Source organism: Botrytis sinoallii (assembly GCF_014898435.1).
Source record: "Botrytis sinoallii strain Bc 23 chromosome Unknown BSIN_001, whole genome shotgun sequence".
In the NCBI taxonomy this organism is placed as follows: Eukaryota; Fungi; Ascomycota; class Leotiomycetes; order Helotiales; family Sclerotiniaceae; genus Botrytis; species Botrytis sinoallii.
Window position 1 is genome coordinate 325,167 of NW_024066028.1, and position 24,926 is coordinate 350,092.

The 24,926-nt window shown below is 43.5% G+C and overlaps 7 protein-coding genes across 7 annotated transcripts; 5 read left to right on the top strand and 2 right to left on the bottom strand.

The window, feature by feature from the left end:
* Positions 1-1,544: 1,544 nt before the first annotated feature.
* EAF02_000082 (uncharacterized protein) lies at positions 1,545-2,727 on the bottom strand. Its single transcript, XM_038896130.1, has 3 exons — positions 2,477-2,727; positions 2,412-2,424; positions 1,545-2,369 (listed from the first exon to the last, which is right to left on the bottom strand). Exons 1-3 carry the CDS (start codon positions 2,520-2,522, stop codon positions 1,700-1,702), a joined length of 729 nt encoding a protein of 242 aa, XP_038762989.1. The 5' UTR covers positions 2,523-2,727; the 3' UTR covers positions 1,545-1,699.
* A 627-nt stretch (positions 2,728-3,354) lies between these two features.
* EAF02_000083 (uncharacterized protein) lies at positions 3,355-4,536 on the top strand (the record flags this gene model as incomplete). Its single annotated transcript, XM_038896131.1, has 1 exon — positions 3,355-4,536. The coding sequence occupies one exon, from the start codon at positions 3,355-3,357 to the stop codon at positions 4,534-4,536; it is 1,182 nt and encodes a 393-aa protein (XP_038762990.1).
* A 2,236-nt stretch (positions 4,537-6,772) lies between these two features.
* EAF02_000084 (uncharacterized protein) lies at positions 6,773-12,152 on the top strand. Its single transcript, XM_038896132.1, has 4 exons — positions 6,773-7,131; positions 7,278-8,067; positions 8,187-9,309; positions 9,363-12,152. Exons 3-4 carry the CDS (start codon positions 8,484-8,486, stop codon positions 11,519-11,521), a joined length of 2,985 nt encoding a protein of 994 aa, XP_038762991.1. The 5' UTR covers positions 6,773-7,131; positions 7,278-8,067; positions 8,187-8,483; the 3' UTR covers positions 11,522-12,152.
* Positions 12,153-15,028: 2,876 nt separating this feature from the next.
* EAF02_000085 (uncharacterized protein) lies at positions 15,029-17,868 on the top strand. The gene is made up of 2 exons (XM_038896133.1): positions 15,029-16,552; positions 16,606-17,868. The coding sequence occupies exons 1-2, from the start codon at positions 15,681-15,683 to the stop codon at positions 17,591-17,593; spliced, it is 1,860 nt and encodes a 619-aa protein (XP_038762992.1). The 5' UTR covers positions 15,029-15,680; the 3' UTR covers positions 17,594-17,868.
* A 1,122-nt stretch (positions 17,869-18,990) lies between these two features.
* Positions 18,991-20,232, top strand: EAF02_000086 (uncharacterized protein; the record flags this gene model as incomplete). The annotated part of the gene is made up of 1 exon (XM_038896134.1): positions 18,991-20,232. The coding sequence occupies one exon, from the start codon at positions 18,991-18,993 to the stop codon at positions 20,230-20,232; it is 1,242 nt and encodes a 413-aa protein (XP_038762993.1).
* Positions 20,233-20,749: 517 nt separating this feature from the next.
* EAF02_000087 (uncharacterized protein) lies at positions 20,750-22,037 on the top strand (the record flags this gene model as incomplete). The annotated part of the gene is made up of 3 exons (XM_038896135.1): positions 20,750-20,817; positions 21,120-21,198; positions 21,264-22,037. The coding sequence occupies 3 exons, from the start codon at positions 20,750-20,752 to the stop codon at positions 22,035-22,037; spliced, it is 921 nt and encodes a 306-aa protein (XP_038762994.1).
* A 291-nt stretch (positions 22,038-22,328) lies between these two features.
* EAF02_000088 (uncharacterized protein) lies at positions 22,329-24,337 on the bottom strand. Its single transcript, XM_038896136.1, has 3 exons — positions 23,700-24,337; positions 23,268-23,630; positions 22,329-23,207 (listed from the first exon to the last, which is right to left on the bottom strand). Exons 1-3 carry the CDS (start codon positions 23,791-23,793, stop codon positions 22,399-22,401), a joined length of 1,266 nt encoding a protein of 421 aa, XP_038762995.1. The 5' UTR covers positions 23,794-24,337; the 3' UTR covers positions 22,329-22,398.
* Between the last annotated feature and the right edge of the window lie 589 nt (positions 24,338-24,926).

Below are 24,926 nucleotides of genomic sequence, written 5' to 3' on the forward strand. Positions count from 1 at the left end.
GTACTTCGTACACACTGAGGTAAACATATCATGTAATCTGGCATACATAGAACAAAAACTTACTCAGAATACAACCCCCTCTGAAGTCTTTGGATTCCTTCCTATTCCTTCCCTTTCCATACTGCAGTAACTTTTGTTCACCCCCAATTCTGCTCTTAAAAGGTCATCGAATCCACAAAATTGGTTGACCATTGGACGAACAACTTATGGGTGTAGTCAGTCCATGACAAAGGACGTCAGCCACGGCTGAAAATACGACAACCTTGGCCAATTGATCTACGCCGGTTGTCGCCTCCCTGTAGAGTACTGCCTTAGGTCTTGACACTACATCTCAAGATACAGGTCCGAGGTATGACATAACATCCCTCAGAGGGAGTCAATGAGATGACAAGATTGTCCAACGTCGATTTCCATAACCCGGAGTGTTTGTTCCATTGTTCTGGGGAGAAATCGATCAAAATGACGTTACTCGAATCAACAGGCGCATGGCGATTGATTAACGGAAGGATGATTGAGCATTCATAGATTGCTCTAGATTCTCCATCTTCGTTGTTACTTGCATCATCAAAGGCACCAGCCACACATAACATCGTAGAAAAGTGTTCATATTCCTGTTTCTTGCTTGTAAATGACATAACTTCACAGATGTTCACAATCTCCTGATCCACTAAATGCTGCAATACAGGGCGCACGGCTTTCTATGCTTTTTCCGTCATTGACATCTAATGTCGCTGTCTAGTTTAGTTCATCTTTACATATTCTGTCATTGTATCAAAGTCACATGACATATCATATCGGTGATCTTGCATGAATGCAGAGTTGAGACTCGAGAGAGAGTCAGCACGGAGAAGTTAGAAATATCTTTGAACGTTATTAAACGTTAAATTGAACAATTCGGAATACAGATATAACATAACAAGGAATCTGATTTTACTTCGAATGAACGGAGAGATACATATAATGAGAAGAGATACTATCTTGTGCGATAATTGAATGAGGGGCCTTGATTTGGTTTCCATTATTAGTAAAATAATGAAATATTAGACCCCCCCTTTTTCAATCCTTTCGAGATCGCTAATCATGATTACTATATCTTTCTTATATGACCCCGAGAGAATCTTTTCATGATAGAGAATATCGTCTTATCAGTCCAGTAGAAAAACGATCAGATATTCCACTCTCAGCTATTCAATGCGGCATGGGACAGAGTAGAAAATTATTACCCCCCACCGCAGATACTCTTGAAGTGTAAATTGTTCACAGTAGCTGACTCGAAGCCTATGAAAAATACCAATTCCTTCAAAGGCATTTCTCATGACTGGAATGATGTTATACTAGGAAGAGAGATGGCGAGGAAGTAGAAAGAGTATACAAAGAAGCCAAGAAAGATCACGAGAAGAAATTCGGCTAGTCACAGCTTCGGATCTACGTTGCTAACAGAGCACAAGAATTGTCACAAGAAATGATAGAGACGTTCCAAGAATGCTAGGTATACTTCCTTGTTTAGATATGGTCGGATAATTGGGGCACTGGTAGCTTGAATGACATATTTCGGACAGGAGATTTGTTTGGGTATAAGATTATAGTAGCGAGTCATACTTTCAAAGGTTGGATGAATCAGGTGGTTCGGAGGATGATTGATCTTCAACATCATCTTAGCAATGCATAACTTCCTTCGACTTAAGCTTACACACCCGAGCTACTTTGGAACCTCAGTTGTTGCTTCTCCAATGACCTTCTCAATCTCACTAGGACAATCATCATCGGTCATTCCAAAAACTCCCTTTGGGCTCTTCCCTAACCCTCCGCCCCTGGATTCGGTGACTTCCCTTTCCACAAGCTCAGCTTTTTCTTGTCTATCGCCACCAGCAAAATCGAAAATTCGGTAGTCCGCATTCTCATATTGCCTGTAGCTGACGGAAGTCCGAAGAAACGCCGAATGAGAAACTACAGCAATAACCTTCTCTGGGCGTTGCTGTAACCATTTCCTAGCGGTAATTCCTCGTCTTATCAGAGCATCTTTCGAAAACTCATACAGACCAGATTTTTCTGGAAACAGTGGATCAACAGCTGACCAGTCAAATTGTGGCCACTCCTTCTCCATAATCTCTATGGGCGTTCCTGTATCACATGGCTTGTCTGAGTTCTCCTGCCATTCAGGTCGAAGGATAACGGGAACACCACCCTTCATCAACCAGCCCAGGCCTTGCTGTGCTGTTTGCAAAGTCCGTCTCATGGGGCTCACCACAATGAGATCAATTTCCCGAGCCAGTGGAACCTCATTCTCGAGATGACGAGCCAATTCGTCACATTGTGTCCCGAAGCCAAGATCGGTCAACGCCGGGTCATGTAGCTCATAGTTGCGTGCCCTAAAACATCAGCCCAGGTCACAAATTATATTACAGGATGACTTATGAGACACATCTTGTGCAATGTTAGCCAGAAACCGTAATGTAGTTGAGTCTTGTTGACTGACTGTGGAGTGCTTGTGCATGCCTAATCAAAATGATTGTTGGAGGCATTTTGCAACACGATAATCAAAGTGTATTTGAATAGGTATTGCTAGATATTATTGGTGAGGTGCTACACAAGGAACTCAAAGATGAGTAAGCTTTAAGTAAATTAGGTGAAGAAGAATTTGTATGCTAGGTTATCCCGTGAATAGAAAGATAGGTAGGTAGGTAGGTAGGTATATATAGTTCCAGGTTAGGCAAACAAGGGAATGTTCACTCATTCAGTCATGAAGAAGAAGCAGTGAATGTTGATATGGTGAGTACGTGGACAGTGGAGTAGCAGTAGCATGCGATGTTAGTCATCGACATCGGTCAGCTATGCTCCGATTTCGATTGCTAGTCTCTATGTAGGAGAAAAAAGAGGCCGATTTTGATCATTTAAATCTTCATTAAAATCTTGTAATTAATTGAATTATAAATCAATGATATATAAAACAAAATAAATCTAAAAATTACTAAATTGATCTTTTCTTTTTAGATATATAAATTCTTATTGAAAGATTTGAAAGATTTGAAAGATTTGAAAGATTTGAAAGATTTGAAAGATTTGAAAGATTTGAAAGATTTGAAAGATTTGAAAGTCAAATTATATAAAAGATCTAATTAATAATTTATTTTATTTTAAATATTATAGAGAGTGACTTGGAAGTTTGCTTTATATACCTATCTTCTATTCTGTGCATATAAAGGCTAGCTGCAAGACTTACCGATAAGGATAAGTAAGGAGGCAGGACAGGCTATGTACCTACCTAGTAATTATGTTGAAGTAGGTGGTGGCAATTGTCTTTCTTTCAACTTTATTTTATTATCACGCAGTACGGAATTTTGATCTCTTCCAACCATGAGTCTATATCGTTCTGCTGTACTCTCCAGTCGAATCAAGAAGTCTACCCCATCATTGAAGCGAAGTTCATCCTCCCCCTTCTCTTCCCTGCCCAAAAGAAAGCCTCTACGACGATCGAAATCGAAAGCAGACTGTGATGATGACGATGAAGAGGAGGAGGAGGACTATTTTGATGATAAGCTCGATGATGTAGGTTTGGTCAAAGCTCTTGCAACAGATCTCGCCTTGCGGGATGTTGCGCAAGCTATTCAATATATCAAGGGTAGGATGTGGAACCATATGCCAGTGCAGAGGAGTGGTATGGATTCAACACGAATTGCGGAGGTCCTCAACTACCGGGATTCATTACCAAATGTTGTTACTGTCTCACATGTTCAAGCTTTACTAAACTCTCCTACTGCTGTTGAACGAGAGATTGTAGAATTAGTACATGGAGGGGCGATAAGAAAAGTTGTCGTTGGTGGGAGAGGAAGCCTTGGGGAACTTTTGATATTGGTGAAGGATTTAGAGATCATGATAGAGAGAAGCAATCTCAAAGCTTCTTCAAAAGATGACTTAAAGAAACTACTATGTGAAAACCCTACCGCGCTGAAGTTTCCCAGATCCCATTTCACGGAAGAAAGCGCCCACGAATTTATCCATGCTGGGTTCCTTACCTCGTCAGCGACCAACTATACAGTCACAGATCATTTCTCGAGGCCAGGTGACGGTTCAAAAGGAACGCTCACTTCGCTAGACAGTATTTCAAGGGCAGGTTCCGGATCTCTAGCTGCCGTTGGTGGTGAAGGGGCTGTTCATGCTTCTGGGGGAAGCGGAGGCGGTGCTCGATTGTCGGGAAAGGGTGATTTCACCTTTTCACTCCCAGCAACAGGACAATTTTTAAAACTGTTGGGCAATGCCCGTGCTCACCTCATGTCCTTGCTGTCCAAATCGAAGTATCGTGAAGCACCCGAATCTCTTCTACGGCAGCGGTGGGATGGTGGAATCGAAACAGACGAAGGAACCAGCGCGGCAAAGAGGCATAGAGGGGAATTCTCTGGCGTTCTTCCCGGCAAAACTAGGAAATGGAAGCAGTTTTATGGAATCTCGTTCGAATGGATATTAGCAGAGTGCGTTGGCGCAGGCTTAGTTGAAGTCTTCGATACCAGGAGCATTGGGAGGGGCGTACGCGCATTATAAACATTCCATGAAGGATCTGAAGTCTATCTGGTATACCGTGGGTCGATCTTCATCCTTCGCGATCATTTTTGTTTGAAACTCAAGATGGAATTAGATTCTTCAAATCTACAGGGAGAAACATTCCCTGGTCTAGACTGGCATAAGTTTGGTAAGCTCCATATAATGAATAAAATTTATATCAAATGCGGAGATCACCAATGGGTGGAGTTCACTACTGCATGTTCAGCAGCGGAGCGTTTTGAATGAACAGTGCTCAGGTCTCGGGGGTTATCAATTTCTCTCCTGTCCAGGGCTTGTTGCATGCAAATAAGCATGCGATGCAAGAAATAAGTTGGATATCAAGTAAACCTCACACATAATCAATGATCTAATTCGAATTTGATAATTGAAAGTTTTGAATGTTTCAACTCAAACTCAACAATCAAATGCTTTTAGTTTAAAACTTTCGACTCAGATTAGGTAAATATCTAAGCATTTAAATGAAAATCCATTGTGGTATGTTATATCATGGTGTCATAGCAAAATGCAACTTACTGTATTGTTTGTATTCGCCATCTACCCCATATGTATCAAATACACTTCCCACTCTTGAACCATTTCCTTTGATCACTCAAAGCCTTAGGGAAATGTAAAAGATTCGAAAACGTCTCCTACCTTGTAAGTATGGCACGGATTGGGTGTTTTCTCATTTGTGACCCCTGTGCTTCTTTCGACCCCTGAGCTTCCTTTAATATTGCCCCTCACACGGGTAATTTTGCAAGAGTTTGGTGAACCTATTATCGATATGAGATCAATCACATAGACAGACATGAAGGTTAGGTCGAGTGTGCTGGGTGGGGCTGAAACCATCAACGGTATTTCACATTCTGTGTCTAACCAGTCCATTTCAGAGCTGGTATGGGGGAGAGGAAGCTTTGGAGAGTGTATTAGAGGCAAGTAGCCTTGAAGCAAATATTATAGCGTAGGTACTTAACTCCTTCTTCACAATACATGTCTGATAGCTGCCATGCTGCCATGCTACCAAAACGTACATGGTTTTATAGTGGCTCGAGTGGGTGCAAAGGTCCAAAGGCTATCACCATGCAAGTGATATCGATTCATGAACATCTTTTCAGAAAAGTACCGGCATGCATGGTGTATGTATGATTGTACGCACCTTTATCTGGGGTTAGTGAAGGGCTTATTATTAGTACGCCTCTGTCTGGGTCATTCATTGGAGGATGCGGTCTGGGGTTAAGTGAGATCTTCCATAGATGGGTGTGTTGAGAAATATTTCTTCGTAAATGACAAAAGCAATTGAAATGCGGAAATGGCACACTGATTAGGTAGTAAGTAGCATCATATCATCTAATTGATAAAAGCAAACGGAACCAGATATTCGAAATCTTGGATGTAGATATATCTTCAGTGAATGGTGTTGCATTGTGATTCTGTACAATGAATCCTACCACACCAGAGGACGATTATGTCGTTATGTCGTTATATCGTTATATCATTACATCGTTCTATCGTTCCATCGTTTTTTCCCTCCCGGGTTTATCGTCTCCGGATAAGTATGCCATACCATTGACCAATCAAAGTCTACCGACCCAGCTCCTTCCCCTTCATCCCTCTTGTCTCTATCGCGTAAGTAAGGTCTTGTCCGACCTGCCTCTAGTTACCCACCAAGCCTACCTAGTAGTTCCTGCCCAAATTTGATCAATTTCGATAAGGATATCTAGGGTAGCGAGGATAGCCGTGGAGGTTCAATAGATTCCCAAGAGAGTAGAGATTGCCCAAGATGCTCCACACTATTCCCGAAGTAATCATCCATTTATATTGTCTTCCTCCAGATTCTTCGTGAGGCCCGGTGAGGGAAGTTAACTTATCCACACACTTCCTCCTACCTAGTAGGCCCACGGGAAAAAGCGAAAGAAGGAAGGACATCTTTGCGGCGTAGAAAGATAATAATATCACAATTCCCTCCCAAAAATACCCAGGAGAGACAAAGTTCCGAGCTTTAAAGTTTTTTCCATTCTCGAGACTCGAGTACGAATCAACTACGAGGACTGGGTCCAGGTTAGATAGGCGACGGTGGAGGGTGGTAAATACATGGTAGGGTAACTATTATATCATCTCTTGTCATTGATAGGAGAAATAAAAATCAAAGCGAAAAAATCAAGAATTAAACATCCTAAATTACCATGCCACTTTCTGTATGTTCTGCATTTCGTTCTTTACCATATTGATCCCCTCGTCCCCTCGTCCCTAGACAGATAACTCATAATCTACAAGGTACCGAGTAGTCCCTTTTGTTTTTCTCTTTCCCTCTCTCTTTTCGACCCACCAACTATCCCGATACTGGTAACGAAAAAGTCCACTCATTCACCACCCTTCACGAATCAATCATCTACCCTGTTCAGGTCAACGGTACATTTGCCTTCCCCTTGCAACCTGGTAGCACAATCGCCCATCACCCATCATCCTTCACCCATCACCCATCATCCATCGCCCATCGCCCATCAATCACCCAACCCCATGAGTCGAGAGCCGAGAGAGGAAGTGCATGGTTGATTTGAAAGTTGTAGGACATATCCGCACTCACAGAGTTATACAGTAAGTAAGCTCTTTGCTTTCCTCCATTCATAGAACAGAACGCTCTTCTATCTTTTATCACCCCTCTGTTGCATATTCCAATAAGCTTCCGCGCTGCAGCTCTGCATACTCCATGTAACCTTGGGTTTAACACTAAAACGCTACAGAAAAGTACCCAGTACTTGCTTTACCTTGCTTTCCTTACTTTTTTTCGCCCACTCCTCACTTCTTGTACACGTCTGGTTTCGCGTCACCATTCGAAAGCTTCGAATCTTTTTTCTGCCATTCTATCCATCTCTCACGACTGCGAAAAGAACGACGATATCACGATCCTTATTGATGTTCCATACCAATCTCACTCGTCCTCCCATATAACTCGCCAAGTGACGGCTTCCTGCCTTTGTATCACCGAACCTGCGACTATTCCTTCATTTGTCGCCAAATTCACCGCCGGGACTCGAGAGATCTATAATCGATTCACCGTTCACAAACCTAAAACATACGATTTCGTACCAAAGAAGATCAACAATAGAAGATTTCATTTCATCTCTTTCTTACGATTTGATTCCCAGTCTTATCCATTTGCCAATCGCATGAGAAGGGTGGAAGATTGAGGTTCATACTTTTATAAATACCAACCAATTGAAGTCGAGAACCTGCACAACACTACTTCTTTTTGTCATAAGCACTGCATCCAAAGACGCCCAACTTCACAAAAAATACTTTCCAGAAGTCAATGATTCGATCTAGTCTGTTGAATGCATGAACACGATATTACATATAACTTGTCAACGTCTGTTAGTCCTGGGGTAATCGGATAATTACTCTGCACATTTTTCGACTGTGGCACCCAGCATCACTAGCAAAGGGAACTTGCATATCTTGAGGAGGAATTTCCGAAAAATAAATCTTCGTATCTGGAACATACACATGGTTTTCACATTGGAATCTTAATTTGTAAGGTTATCCCCATATCTGGGATTGGAGCTTGTCCCTTTGAGATAAATTTTCATGATTATCTGATCTTTTATTTTTCTGCCCTGATGTCAGGAAGAGTGCACTGACAAGTCAAGCAGGTCCAAACGCCCAATCTTGCTAAGGCATATCAGACGGCGTACTATCGGGTTTCATCCACTTTCGAGAGGACGAATAGGTAAATTGGTCTAGGTCTTGCAAAGGCAGTGAGTTGGTTACTGGTTAACTTCACAAATTGGCTTGAAATCGCAAGACTCATTTACCAAGTCTAAACTCACGCAATTTTGCAAACGAGTTTCATGGAACTGTAAAATTTACAGCTACAAGGCACTAGAAAGATCGAATCTGGAACTCGAGTGACAAACAACGACTCAGATTGAGCTTCAGAGTCAGTAACAATGGCAGCGACCTTACCACGGGCCTCGAGGCCTTCTTATGGACCACCAACATCAGCACTACCGGCTTTACCTATGCCAAAGACTCGAAAGAGCACGAATGCATCGCCATTGCCCACAGACAGATCAGAGGCACCAAGTACACCTAGAAGTGGACTACGGACTCCGTCATCATCTAGCCTTCAGCCATTGAGGAGCCCAGGTCTTCCAAAGGCACCAATTTCTCCAGGACTCAATGCAGCTGGTAAAAGTATAAGAAAAACGATTAGTATCAATGCATTTCCTCAGCCTCCTCGAGGGGGTGTCAGAACAGCGAGTTTACCCCCTAGTCCCTTGTCTGGTGGTGTTGCACCAGGGACCGCATTGTCAACAGGAGAGCCAAGTAAAAGGGAATCATCAGAAATCAATTCGACGAATAGTGGTAGCGGGAAACCTCGAAAGCGACCAACGGCGATGGCCAATCCTAGTACACAAAGCGGGGACAGTATTTCAATATCCAGCGGTGCTGGGGCTCGAGGGTCGGATGGTCTATTAAGCTTACCCTCGCCTCCTCAAAGCCGTAGTTCGTCGGCCCAGGATTCATACTCGACATCTGTGACAACCACCGAAGAGCTTGGAGATGGATATAGAGGTCGAGAGGGACTTGATGATGCCGATAAAAGATCCTCGAAGCCTGCAGAAGGCAAAGGAAATGTCATTGTCAGCGTACGTGTACGTCCGGATGCGAATAGTCATGGAGAAACTAGCAGGAGTGACGGAGAATGGGTAGTAGATGGAAGGAAATCACTGGTGGCTTACCGCGGGAAGGAAGGCGGCGATTATTACTATGGTAAAGCTATGTTTGACAATTTTTTCAAGCTGAAGTTGCTAATACAGTAGCAGACAACGTTTTTTCGCAGCAGGACAATAACGCTAAAGTGTATGATGCATCTGCCAAAAGGCTCGTACGGCGAGTAATGGAAGGGTACCACGGCACAGTTTTTGCATATGGCATGACAGGTACCGGAAAGACGTTTTCCATGCAAGGAACAGATAAGATGCCTGGTGTTATTCCTCTCGCCATTACCGACATTTTTTCATACATCCGTGAAACTCCATCGCGAGAATTTCTACTCAGAGTCAGTTACTTGGAGATATACAACGAGAAGATTCATGACCTTTTGAGTGCTTCCACAGGTCCTGCAACGGGCCCAGGAGCTGTTCAAACCGAAGAAATCAAGCTCCGAGAAGATAGCAAGAGAGGCGTATATGCCACACCACTTAAAGAAGAAATAGTGCAATCTCCAACGCAGTTAATTCGTGTTATCTTCCGGGGTGATCAAGCACGAAAGACTTCCAGTACACAATTTAATGCTAGGAGTTCTCGTAGTCATGCCGTCGTACAGATAGTGGTTGAATCTCGCGAGCGGGTCCCTGGGGGAGCAGCCATGCAAGAAAATAAACGGGGAGGAATGAGTCCTGGTGGCGTTCGTGTTTCTACTCTCAGTCTGATCGATTTGGCGGGATCAGAGAGAGCCGCCGAAACGAAAGAACGACGTACTGAAGGTTCCCATATCAATAAAAGTTTGTTGACCCTTGGAACTGTCATTGCTCGACTGTCGGGGAACAAAGACAAGGATGGCAAACCAATGGACAAGGACGGGAAGCATTTGCCATATCGCGACAGCAAGCTTACAAGACTTCTTCAAGGTGCGCTTTCGGGAGGTTCGCTTGTCAGCATTCTGTGCACAATATCTGTTGGATCTGGAGCAAGTGCTGCCGGACCCAACAGCCATACTAGCGAGACTTTGAACACCTTGAAATTTGCTTCCAGAGCTGCAGCAAATATTGTCAGTCATGCCAAAAAGGCGGAGGATGCGTCGAATGGAGGTGGTGATGGTCAGACTAGGGCTTTATTAGAACGATACCGTATGGAAATCGTGGATCTAAAGAAACAGTTGGATGGCCAGACCAAAGCCAAATTCAACGAGGAGGAACAAGCCCAAAAGGAAGAAGCAAAAGCTCGTCATAACGAGCAATTGATAGAGATGCAGTTGGCTCGAACCGCTCTTAAAGAGAGAATCGATCATCTAAATAGACTGATCCTCAGCTCCAAGTCCACAGGTGTCAATACCAACGGTACCTATTCAGCTTTGAGTATGCGACCTAGGCTATCGATGGGAGCGTCAAGTGGTCATATGTCTTCAGTATCAGCGCGCTCATCTATGACACCATCCACCATCACATTAGATCGCGCCAATTCGGTCTCTACCATTGGCCGACGACCCAGTGCGCAACGATTATCCGGTACCATCTCGGGCGATCATACATCGATGGAGGATGAAGACTCTGGGGGCGAGTATGGAAATGGCAATGCTTCATTGGCAGCGCAGAACCGAGCCTTACAAGCCGACCTTGCAGATAAGACCCGATATTGTCAGACCTTAGAAAAGCGACTCCTACAAGCTCGGCGCTCTAGTCAGTCAAGGACGTCTGTGCAATTCGGTAGCAAGTCAAATATAATGGTGGGAGAAGACCATGGGATCTCCAATCTATTGAGAGACAAGGATGCTGAAATTGCGGACTTACGAGCGAGACTCGACGATAAGGATCGCATGTTATCAGCTCTTCGCAGTTCTGCTCGGTCTCGAGACACTGCCGAACGTGATCCTCGCCATAGTCTAGGCCAAGGAATGCCACTGAGTCCCGTCTCGGCTAGGGAATCTCAATTGTTCGACACTGGTCTGATAAGTGCCGGAGGCGCGGGGAAGGTTCTCCCACCCACCGTCCTTCCCCCAACGCCCCTCAAAAATTCAAAGAGTGTAGATGAGATGAGCAAAATGCTTGATGAGATGATACAAGATCGACTTGAAAATGGACAATCAAACAAAGAGGCTAGAGGAAGTATGCGTGCAGGCGAGCGCAAACGAGCGGTGTCAACGGATCCAATTCCTGGAATTGAACCTCTCAAGAGTCCACATCTGAGTTCCAAGGCTCAGCTGCATGATTCTGGTGTTGTAGTAACTGATTTTTTCAAAAACAGTGAGGGGGAAAATCTGTAATCAATATGGGTATGGTTTATGGCGTTACTGGGAGGTTTATTTGTTGTCTATACCCACGTTTACTTAGCTTTCATTTTATTTCCCGGGACTTTTTGCTTATCACAGCATGCTCCTTTTTTATGTGGCAATTAGTGATGGGGCACTTGAGCGGGCTGGCATTTTTGGGAATCATTTCGTTGGGTGGTTGGTGGGACGGATAGTGGCATTTATCTGTCTTAATGTAATAATATGACCAGGGTAGACTTGGGGCCTGGCTGGATGGGCGAACTCAGGAAAAATCATACTTCTGGATCGCTACGGAGGACTTTCTTTTACTACTTGGTTTCGTTTACTTTTGTGCCGGGACTAAATGCACATTTGGGAAATAATCAAATCTTGAAGATGGATTTGTGGATTGATACCAGGAAGGATACAAACTGATACAAATACAGCATGTCGATACAGCGATGATGGGAATTGTTACGTAGAAAGAATTGAGATGAGATGTTAGTTATGGGTGAGATTGTTGAGTTTAGCGTGCGGTTGCCAGAGCAGAAAGATATCAAGTTAAAGTTAGATGAGTCGCGATTTGATGAATTGATGGAGTCAAAATATTATTTGACATATCAGAATTTTAGATGACCATTTGAATTTAAATGCGAGCACAGGCAAGTGAAACGTGATTACATGTAGTAGCTCTTTGTTTTCGTATCAATACAAACGGGAAACAAAGTTAGAGCGCGGCGCGGTAGCCACCAGCCGGGCATGGCATAGTGAGAAAAAGTTGCTTCGTTTCTTTTCGACGAGGCACGTTACGGCTTTGGACAGGTTTGGAGGAATGCCTAATACCTAATGTTTCATACTTGGTGATGACAATGATGATCATGAGGATTACCCACCGGGCGTGCTTTACCTTGCGATACTTGTGCTACCATGTCAGCTTCGGCTTCAGCCTCACAGTGCAACTGTACGTGGAAAGCTGATGGAATCTCACGTTGCGCCGTTGAAAGCAAGCATGTTTGTGTTCCTACCTACCTACCTACCTATGGATGGCACCGCCACGAGTAATTGGTTGGAATTGGGAATTCTGGTCTGGATATAGCTGAAGCTGTGGTTTGCTTGCATCATCTTTGTGTGCGACTGCTCAGCTTGTTCTGTATACCCAGTGCCGGGGGGAGGGGGGGTGCGGCGATGACCTTTGACGAGGTATGATCTGAGGAATGGGAATGGAGAGGAATGGTACATGCTGTCACTTGATGTCGATGTTGATAAGTCGATAAAATATATTGGATAACACATTATATAGTACTTTATACGGTGGATTTTGTAACCCGAAACGTTTTTTGAATCTAAATACTACTTTTTGATTTTTTAATATAGTTTACTCTTAGTATTATATAGTTTTATATTTATATCAGATAGCTTTTTCTAAAATTATATTATAGATATAAATGGAATTATTTAATATTAATTAATAATAATTTATTTAATAAATAATATAATAATCAATAAAGAATTTATAATATTTTATGTAGATTTTTTTAATTCAAAATTATTTTTTAATTTCATATTTACTATTGAATTTTCAAATCTTTCAAATCTTTTAATAAAACAAATTTATTTTAAAGAAAGTCATCTCGATTACTTAATCTGTATTTACATCCTGACCTCCAATGAAACAGGCAAATGGAGAGTCAAATTTTTGTGTTACATTCTGCTGAGCTACTTTCTCGGGACAAAATCCGGCACAGCACAGAGTGACTATCATCTCCTGACAAAAGGAACATTTCGAAGAGAAACATTTCCAAGAAATGTCAATCCCTTTCGCATATCAATTGCGACGATTGTTGATGAATAATCGCGCGAATCTATTTTCAGATTGTTCCATATCCAGCATGTCTTGTTGGTAGTGTTCCCGGAATGGGAGAATCGGATGATCAAGGAAGAGTAATGAAATCCTCCAACAGAAGGATGTCGGTGATCCTTCCTGTGACATTTCTTCAAGGCTTCCGTCGTTCAAACTCTGTCGAGTGAGAAATGGAAGGAAGGTTGGTTGGATAGAACTGTAAGACAACGGGAAATCCGCCACTTGTTATAACCAAGGATGGCACAAAGATGCTTACCTACCTAGGAGCCTAGGTAGGGTCCTCATGCTTTACGCACAAGTGGCTTATGCATGAGACGTACAAAGCCGATTTTTCGACCACACGGTACATTTCCTGGGAATTGCCGAGAAGTAGTACGGGGTACGAGGAATATATGTTAAACACGATTTGCGATATATGAGTGGATGTAGATGGTGGTGTTTTTTCTGCTGTGAGTGCTGTGCGAGAATGTGCTCAACTCGAGACGGGCGACTGGAAATCTGTCTAGCAGACCAAGGAGGAGGTGGCATCATAATACTTACTTGATAGAGGGGGAAATGTTTCAACGATTGTTTTCTCCGCGATAAAAACCTTAATTCACGGACGTGAATCTCGTCGTCCTTCCACCAAGAAAGCTTAAGAGAAAAGACAATTCGTGAAATCACATGCAGATTGGATGTTGTAGAATTTTGCTTTTGTTTGGGCTTGCTTGATCTTGATGTTCTGGTGCGTGATTGGTTGTAACGAACAGTCGGACATTTTCATTAGCACGTTTCGGATGTTCAGGGGTCAATGCAATGCACTTTATCGAGTTCGCGGTTGAACAAGAACGAGACGTGAGGGAAGCCAACAATCCTATTAGGCGAGTTAGAACCACCCTTCATGATGGGTGGAGAATTTAAGAAAGAGGAAGGAACGAGAAGAGTAACAAAGGTTAAGAGATATGACATTTATGCTATGTGCAATGTGCATATCCGGTTCCACCAGCTAGCTAATCAAGTGAAATCGACGTGAGGTCGGGTATTCTCATGTTAGTGATAGGCATGAAAACAAGGTCTTAAGGTTGGATAATATCAATGCTTATGGTTACAAGATCCTGTCTACAGCCTACCGGTGGCGGTATTTCCCTCAAGCTCCGTACTGTTACTGAACTGCGGAGTAGCTAACCAGCTTGTTGGTTTCCAGGGTTCAACGAGGTGTAGGCGTTGCTTTGCTTGCTCTTGGTATTCTTCTGTTGTAAGGGGAAAATCATCCAAAGCCCTTCTGAATTCTTGGTGTAAGGGAAACATCTGATATTTAGCTAAGGATGATCGCTATCTGGAAGAAGAAAAGCCAGAAAAGCTTTCGAGTTTAGATTCAACAAGTCCATCTCTTCTTTCTTTCCTTTTAACATTATCTTTCCCGCTTACCTGTAACATGTACATGGTGTGCTTAAATCCCTTTTTGGCCCCACGTTCCATTCCATAAGATTTGACCCCTAGTTCCCTCCGTCAGCCCCACGCGAGAATCTAGCTTCAACCAATAATCGTTCATATATGCACAGAAATTGATGACCGCATACAAGGGCCTTACCATGCAAAAATATCACATCTCTGTCTCAAGTTGATCTCCTTCTTTTCCGGTATCACTGTATCAGATCTTTTCTCGGGTCATGGATATCATCCTGGTTTTCTTTCTTTCATCTTAATCACATCTATTCTTCGCCTCAATCTCATCTTCTGTTCATCCAGTGAATGGTCTTGGATTTTCTTTCTCCTGTCTTAAAAGTAAAATGTGGCATGTAGATCATGCATTTTGACTTTGGTACATCACCTCATTGATTCACCAAAGGGTACGAAAGATTCCACCTTAGACGTCACCGGTGTCCACCTCTTGGGTCAACTCCAACTCTATGCGCTTCTACATATTCCGGCAATATTCTTCGTTTCGTCTTTACGCGCTTCCGCATCTACTCCACATTTTACTGTTGCCAAGAAACAATATCCATACACTTCAGAAGTACTATATCTTTTGACATATCTCAAATATATTAAAATCTTCCGATTCTGGAAAGCAAACCTTCTTGTTTCGGTTCATATCCGTCGAAGGGTTTACCTCTAAAGAGCCTTCACTTCCTCACTTGTCTCCTTATTAGTCACTTCATTCACTTACCTCGGAAGTTGTAAATTTCTACATGTCACCTACTCAATATTCACTTTTCAAGTGCAGGCACATCTGAGAGCTTCTCTAACAGCACTACAACGCTCCTTTTCTAAGCAACTTTCGCAACTGCATTCTTTTTCGTTTCTTCCTGGCTGTGCCAGTCATTTTACCTCATGGTTCCCCCTCCTCTTGACGTGAAAAAGTCATACACGCACTCAGATATGCTTCTCTCATCACGAACTTCTCCTCGGCTCAGTTTGCGTAAATCTGGAGGGTATGATCCAAATGACCGAGGACCATCGTCATCTACTTCTTCCAGATTTAGCTTCAACCATTTGATCAAATCGCCTCCGCCTTCCCCAAGTCTTCCGGCTTTAGTTCCAAGGCACGGCAAGCCAGCGCCATCACGGACTCCCCGAAAGTGGTTCAGAGGGTTTTTATGGGTATCTGGCATATTGGGGTTACTTTACTTTGGTTTCACCTCGACATGGCTAGAAAGGCCCATGACGGCAGTAGGGTGGGCAACAGATTCTGGTAATCAGTATGAGATGGTTGGAGAATCAGAATTGCCAGACTTTCCAACACCAGTTATCGTAACAGACAAACGCGGACGATCGAAATGGACGGTTTCCATACCTCCCAATCACGAATTTCCTCTCGCTCCCCTGCAATATGCCGATATATGTGCGCAAAATATGGAAGTCGCTGCCACTGTTGCAGATCTTCATAGCCACGTGCACCGAGAGCACTTTGCACATTATGATTACTACCACGTGGACCCAAATTTCATGGACGTTGCTGAGGCAGAGGCACATGGACTTTTGCCCGGAATCAAGGCGAAGAACAATGTATTGAGGGAAAAAGATGGTTCATTGGTGGGCGAAAATAAGGACGGCTTAATTGATTCAGATATCTGTGAAAAGACTCTGACTTTTGTGCTCGAAACATCAGATGCGGGACTCGGAAAGGGCTTGATGATGCTGTGGACTGCGTTCGGTTTGGCTCAAAAGGAGGGAAGGCATTTCTTCGTAGATGACTCAAGATGGTAAGCTTGAGAAACTAAGCTTCATTTCTCTCCTCGTTACTGACAGCAACAAGGGCATACGGCAAATATACAACATTCTTCAAGCCACCTCCGACCCCCAAATGCAGACCCCCACCGCGCCACGAAATGCTCCCATGCCCGCATCATGCTCGCCATCTAGTAGTCTCGGCTGCGACCGCAACTCATATCTTGGGAGGATCTTTCAACGAATATTTTGAAGACGCGAAAAAGATGGAAGTCTACCGACAAAAGCCTATCTTTGAAATGGCTCGACTTGGGTACGAAGCCCTTTTCCACCTATCCGACGATGACAGTAAATACGTGGACAGCAGAGCCGGAGAATTCTCGGCGAAGTCCACACTAGATCCATCAAATCAGGAAAGTGGGATGATCATTGGTATACATGTTCGTCATGGGGACAGGAGACCATACGAATTCCAGTACAAAGACAGCTATATTCCATTAACAGTGTATAGCGACAAAGCACACATGTTGATAAACGAGAAGTTCAATCACTCACTTCCGAATGGGGAGCACGACACCCTGGCTAAAATGGCTAGTGCATTGGTCATTGCCTCTGATGATCCTGATGTCTATGATTCCGAAGAATTCAAAGAAGTCAGTAGAGCGCAGGAGCAGATTCGACTAGCATCCAAGAATGCTCTTGATGCAGCCGCGCCTAAACCTAACACTCCAGGGCCAAGAAAATTCGTAGATGATACAGTAGGATGGGAAGGAGGATTCTATGCTGGCATGTTCTGGAGTTTAGGCAAACCTTCGGGAACTCCGAAAACTGCTGTCGAAATCCCGGATACAACATTACCTCCTACAACAGAAGCTTTACGATTGAGAGAATTGGTCGGAAGAGCTTATTTGATGGATTTGGCGGTGTTGGGAAAAGCAAGTGACAAGATTGTCTGTACAGTCAGTGCCACGGGCTGCAGGCTTCTTGCCGTGATGATGGGATGGGAGAAGGCGATTGATCAAGGGGGATTCGTAAATGTGGATGGAAACTTCAATTGGAGAGGTGTGGAATGGTGAAAAAGTAGAGCACTTGTCTCCTCTTTCACGCATGCAATTAAACTATTCTTTTGTTCATATTAATACCTCTGGGGAGCGGGATTTTTGGCGTAAAAGCATTGCCCCGGTGTTGGAAATGGAGTTTTGGGCTTTATGGGACAACTCACAATCTTGATGGAGATTAAAGGACAATAGGAAGCATGCATTGCACGATGTAGGATTACGTGTTGCATGATACCAGGCTATCGGTTTAGCGATTTTTTATAGAAATTACTTGAATAGTATATTCTTTCTCAATTTGAACTTGTCCTATATACCCTAGTGATGGCTGCTAAATAGTTTATAAATCATGAAGGAGCCAGTGATGCTTTCTCTGATCGTTCCTTCCTTCCATGGCTCCGGCATATTCGTCGTTTGTAGCTTCTACGACGCAAAGTTGCGCAATCGAGAAGACTGACACCGGATGAGAAGCCAGGCACCACAATGTACATACCTGTGTTGTATATGCGCTGCCTTCACGGAACTTCCAGATTGTCCGGTCTGGACTGGAACATCCAGAGCATTTGATTGTTGAACTCGAATTGGAACTTGGGAGATATCATAAGACCTGACTTGCAGTCTGGATGATCGGATGACTTGGGACTGCTTTTGGGGCGTGGGATTGGAGTGCGCGTTGTATAGGTATGCTGTTTGAAGGCTCTTGTATCTGGGAGTGGGAGGGCAGACGTGGAGAGGGAATGAAATCCCTTGGTATTCTTCACTTTATTTTAGAGCATTGTAGTTATTTCGATTGATATAATCGTTTCGATTGATATCATTATTCTAATTCTAACTCATATCAATATCCAGACTCATTTTGATATCTCAAATCATATCAATATCCCAATTTACCTTAAAGTTCTAATTCATGTTAACAATATTCAGAATCAACCCACACAATCATTCTCATACTTTCATACTTTATCATATATGATTTGATCTAGTACAGTTAACATCTAGCTTACGCCACACCCAAACTTTTCCGTCAAAACCTCGGCACGATGATTTTAACGCTAGGTACCTCCAGGGCTAGGCTCTGAAACATACAATCCAGCATATAACCATTTGATGTGGCCTAGTAAAGAGAACCTACGCTATCCACAAACTTTCCATCAAAACTTCGGCAAGATGATTTTCTCACAAGCTCTAAAACATTGTAGGTTGTTCTTTCTCGCTCAGTATCACTTCCGGTGAGGAAGTAAAGATCGACTCGGTCATCGTCTCCTCAACATGTTGCATATTTTCATATGCTTCCGCTGTGCATCATCTCATCCATCATTCTTCATTCTTCGCCCGTTAAGGCAGCATTTCTTACCACCAAAAACGTTCAAAATCGAGCTTTTATTGACAGTTTTATTCATTGAGATTGCAAAATTACCATGGGCCGGCCAAGCAGCAAAAAAGGGCTCTCGACTAGCCACCACGTCCGAAGTATGTCGATGGAAAGCTTCTTGAAATCTTGTCCGCCTACTCCTGCTCACGCTCCCTTGGTTCGATCGCCCGTCAGAATACTCGGGAGTGGGTTATCAGCTTTGACACTTGCACGCAGTCTTTACGAGAAGAAAATTCCCTTCAAGATCTTCACAAAAGATAGTCAACCTGAAGAGAACTCCAATCGACATGATTATAGTATTTTGTTGCCAGTGTGGATTGTCAAAGACCTAAGGAAACTGCTGAACATTGGCGAAAAAATATTTCAAGATCGCCTTTTAGTGCCTAGCACCAGACCCTTTCCTCAGAGAACGACCAATACTAAAGTGAGAGTTCACCGCGGTATGCTAGAACGTCTTTTGAGGTCACGATTCAAGGATGAGATTGAATGGAATTGTGAGATTAAGGTTGGATCAAGCGGGTCGCCTCGTTTAATTTTCCCCCCGCATGTCGATGCATTGGAAGGGAATATCACGTTCGACTGCATGGGCGTTCATTCTCCGCTCCAGTGTCCAGGTAGTTGTAGACAAATCAGTCCCATTGTAGTATTCCGAGGCACTGTCATCTTGTCAAAGACTTTGTGGGATCATAAGTTTCGAGATTGGTTTCCTGGCAATACAGCGCAGATCCAGAAGAAATTCGACAGAACCAATTTGGATCTCATAATCAACCACACCGATGCGCAAAGCGGCGAAGTGAGCTTAACTTACATCTATTCACGGCCTCGCTTAGATAGTTTAGTAGGCACCGAAGACGAGCTCTGGAAACCGACGCGACCAACTTACGAAGCAGCATCCCCTGTCTTGATCGAAAAGTTTCTCGACGAAATCAAAACCTTCCGACTAAAGAATGATCTACCTGGTCCTTATAACGAGATTTTCAATCCCGAAACGATGAAAGAAAACAGAATCTTACATTGGCTGTTGAGAACTTACCAGGTGGATCAACCAGAACTAATCAAATTGTGGATCGGCGATGAAAAGATAATGAAATTAGGCGATGCTATAATAACCATGCCCATAGTCGAAACCACTGGTGCTGAGCTTGCTATCTCCGATGGTTTGAATGTGGCTGACCAGATTGAGAGATATGGGGGAGCGAGGTTGCACCGCTGGTTTATTGAAAGCTGGGAATGGAAGCTTACTGCATTTCGGGAAAGCAACCGCCGTATAATTGCAAGATATCGATGAAGCATATAGTTGCACGTGAGGTTAAAACCCCTAGGTAATAGGCAATAATAGGCTTCAGGTGAGGGGCAGAGATTATTACTTATTCTATGGCATCCCTTTCCGCAATTTCTCAGCCTCAGGGGTAGCGATAATTGATCACAAAGCATAATTTGATCACAATGAGCGTCATCAAGGGAAACTTTTCGATAGATCAAAAATTCATTATATTGCATTGCATACCTTCCTCAAGCCATGGATGAAACACTGTCGATCTCCCAGCCCTCATCATATAAACACATTCATTCTTCATTGCGATTCAGAACATCTACACTCTCCATTTCCATATCTCATCGTCAACAAATTTCCGTTTAAATGAAGTCACCAAATCCCATCATCTGGCCGGTCCTATACCTCTGTATAGCCCATTCTACAAACGCAAAATCCCATTTCACATCCCATTCTACAGAAGTCCACGCGCTCCATCATAACAAAGCTTTACACCCTAATAAGAGAGACTTTCTCTCCTGTGAGCAAACATATGGAGAAGGTTCGGTTCCATGTGGCGGCAGCGATAGCAAATATTGCTATGATCCCACGATTGGGGAGGTGAGCTGTCTTTTCTTTCCGTGTACATACTGTGCTAGAAGATGATTTTGGTGTCCCTTGAAAAATTCCTTCACGCACTTGTCATTCACCACCTTCCGGCAGTCCTTTGTTATTTCATAAGAACCTGGACTCTGAAGACTTCTAAAGAGTAGTAGTCTTTCTAGAGTACCCTTTCAATTGTTCATAATAGTTTCGAACTTTGAAATTCAGATTGGGAAGGTGCTTGGACTTCAACTTTGAAGAAAGACAACGAGATGCGAGCATGTGAAAGTCTATACTAATAAACTTTATGACATAAATAGTCCGTGTTGCATGCAAGATTATGGATACTGTGGTATAGGAGATGTATGCGCGTCGATTGAGGGTTATTGCTGTCACAAGGTATGACATTTATCAAATCTCCAACGCCCCCCAAAGATCAATGCTAATACCATACTCCACGCCAGGACGAAAACGAACAAGTCTGTATGCTCCGTCTCGGCATCAGCGACCCCGGTGGTTTCACACTCGACCCCAATTCTGATTTCGATTCCGAAGACGCAGAGTCCGGTTTGACATCCGTCTCATCCTCCTCATCGGCTTCTCAATCACAATCAGAATCGCAATCAAGCACGGAAATGAAGTCGGATGATGAATCGACTGATTCTGACCTCGAAACCGAATCAGATGATTCGGACGGTGACTCCAGTCCACCCATGTCCATGCTAATGAATACATTGAACTCGGGTCCCCTCGCCGACGAAGATGCAGATGCAGATGCAGACGAAGACGAAGACGAAGACGAAGACGAAGACCCAGACTCATTTTTGGACTCGGGATCAGATGTCGATGCTGACACGGGAACTAATGTGCACCCTGAATCCACCGCCGTGGTTTTGAGTCTAGGGACTGCAGTAGCGTCTGCGATGCCCTTTGCCATGACGAACACGGGTGGGGCTTCTAGTGTTCTAGCTTGGGATGCTTCGACGCGAGTCTTGTCTTCGGTCGTAGTGGAGACTAGTAGCGCTACTGCTGTGAATAATGCTAATGAGCCGACATCATCGGCTCTTCCATCGCAATCTATTTCCGAGGGGCTTAATGCCAGCGCGACAACTTCTGGCATTGATGGAACTTTCACCGGTGGGGCGATGCGGATTGGGAGGGAATCGGGTTTGGAAGGAGGGATGGCAAGGAGCTGGTTGATTTGCGGAGTGTCTTTTGTGGTTTGGGTTGTGTTGTGATGGAGGGGGTATTTGAGGACATCGTGCGGCAAGCGAGGTAGAACAGTAATTCAGAGTGTCCGATAGTCCAGATTGCAGTCCAACAATCAAAACCCTTTGAATATTCAATTATTTCTAAATGTTGAAAGTATTTTAGACATTGAAATAATTTCAATTATTGAATTAGTTTCAAACAATTAATTCATAAAATAATCATCAACATTCCCGGAATCTCAAAACTAGAATCTTAAAAGGACTACAGTCCGGATAGAACTACGAAATTGTTGAGAACAAATCACCCAGCTTTTATTACCTACACACTATTAAATTTAAATTTTATGACTCTATTTGTTTTCTATTAAATCTCTTCTACACCCAGTAATCAATTATTGGCCTTAACATCCCCTCCATACTGCACCCTTCTAATCATCGAACGATTGCATCCCTTGATATCTTGGATACCCGCCAATCCCATACTTTGATCCACATCCGCCAAAATCCCTTGCAAGACCTGTTTGGCTCCCTGTTTTCCACCTATTGCCAATCCATAGATAGCAGGTCTTCCTATTAGAACAGCCTTGGCACCTAGACTGAGGGCTTTAATAACATCCACACCAGTGCGGATGCCACTGTCAAACAAAACTGTCAATTCGTCACCAACAGCATCGACAATCTCAGGTAGCATTTCTAGAGAGCCAACAGCACCGTCGAGTTGACGACCGCCGTGGTTGCTAACAATGATGCCGTCGACACCGGCTTTGACAGCTTCCAATGCGTCATCTGGATGTTGGATGCCTTTTAGAACAATGGGACCATCCCAATTATCTTTCAAGAGTTTGATTTGATCCCAGGTATGAGCAGCACCGGAGAAGACATCACCAACCCATTCTTGGGAAGCCTCAAAAAGCTTCTCCTCTGGAGTGGCGTTGTATTTTTCATTGAACTTTCGGCGGAAGACAGGGTCAGTGAATCCAGTTTTGTCACCGACACCTTTCATAAAAGGGACATAACCTCCATCAAGATCAGCGGGTCTCCAGGCTAAAGCCCAAGTGTCGAGGGTTACGACGAGGACTTTGTAGCCGGAGTCTTTCGCGCGTTTGAGGAGGGAGAGGGTGATTTCGTCATCTTGAGGCCAGTAAAGTTGATACCAGCGGTGGCCATCGGGGCCGTTAGATTCGGCTACTTCTTCGACTAGGAAAAGCGGAATATTAGTCGTGACTCCTGATCAAGGTATAGGATTCATGTTCTCACTGGATGAAGACGAAGCAGTGCTCAGAATATAAGGTACACCAATCTCCGCACAAACTTCCGAGAGACCAGTCTCCTTGTCTTCATGGAAGATCTGTTGAACACCAACTGGAGCCATCAGGATGGGACTATCATATTCCTGGCCAAAGAGATTGACACGGAGATCTCGCTTGGTAGTGGGACGCAACATTCGAGGTACCATCTTCCATTGTCTAAATGCGAGTCTGTTGGCATCCATAGTGGCTCTTTCACCGGCTCCTCCTGCTACATAGTTGTATGATGTGGATGCAAGCTTAGAGCGTGCTTGTTCCTCGAGTTTGTTGGGATCGGTGGTCACAGTTGGGAAAGTATTAGCAAACATGCCATCTGAAGGAAGTTAAGTTAGCTGCTTGGTCTTGCTTTGAAATGAAGGGGACATTGCATAGGATATCATACCTCTATAGATTTCATTCTGAAAAGCACCGAATTTTCTTTCGTGGCTTTCTCCATGAAGGGATTGAGGATGTTGTTTCTGCATATTTGGGGACATTTTGAAGGTAGCGTTTCGTTGGAGGGGAAGAAAGAAAAATGATACTTATTACACGAAATGATACTGTACAATTGAAAATGGCAAGAGGTAGAAATGACTCATTGATTTTATTCCTATGATGGTTCTTATACTCGCTCTATTTTGCACCGGTTTCTTCGGTGAAATATGCGGAGAGTCTTGACAAATAATACCAGTCCAGTGACCTATTTACCTGACGTATTTCGTTCCGAAGTGGTAGAAACCATTGCATTTGGTGTTCAGATACGTGGTACCTACGTCATGGCAAACACTTTGCATTGTTTATACTGAAACCCGGGTGTGATGAAGTAGCCCGGGGAGTTAAGACGACGAGAACATTGTAAAATCCATTCAAACATCCGAATATGAAGTTTTTGTTTTATACTGAGATGTATATGGAAACGGTTTTCACATGAGATTGGTAAAAGGTAGGAAGATGTAAGATCTTACCTAGGATATTGAATCCAAGTACCTATCTATCATCACTTGGCACGCACGGTCATATCACGCTTAGATACGATACCAGATAGATAACATTGGCATGGAGAAGGCACAGTGCCACAGACAGCAACAAGAGAAAGAGGGGCTTTATAAATTACGATCCACCTCAGAGGTGCGAACTGCCACAATGGAATCATCATGCATAACTTTGCATGTCACTTCATATATACACACATGCAGGTGTACTTTAAAGGCGTCGAACATGACTATTGTTGACTTGTCATTTTGTGGCATCAACATCGGGATACAATCATACAAGGAACCACAAGGGCCAAGCAGAGCAATCATATTCGAGGAAACGTATTACAAATGATCTCTTCATCCATTGACATTCAATCATCAACTTTTCAATTCTCCGCACAAAAGATCCAAAGCTTCTGAGTGGCTGCATGGCTGCATGGCTTTACCCCGAGTTGCGACAGACCCCGCATCTATCAAAGAACTAATCCCCGCTCGGAAGGAACCAACCAACATATATTTGGTGCTATTGACTGTCATCCAAATAGTCTCTACCACATTCACTGAACCACACTCGCATGTATGCAATGCAAGTATGCTAAACCTCGGCGTTGCATATCGGCTTTAAAGTCCTCGTAAGTAAAATGGTGGAAAGG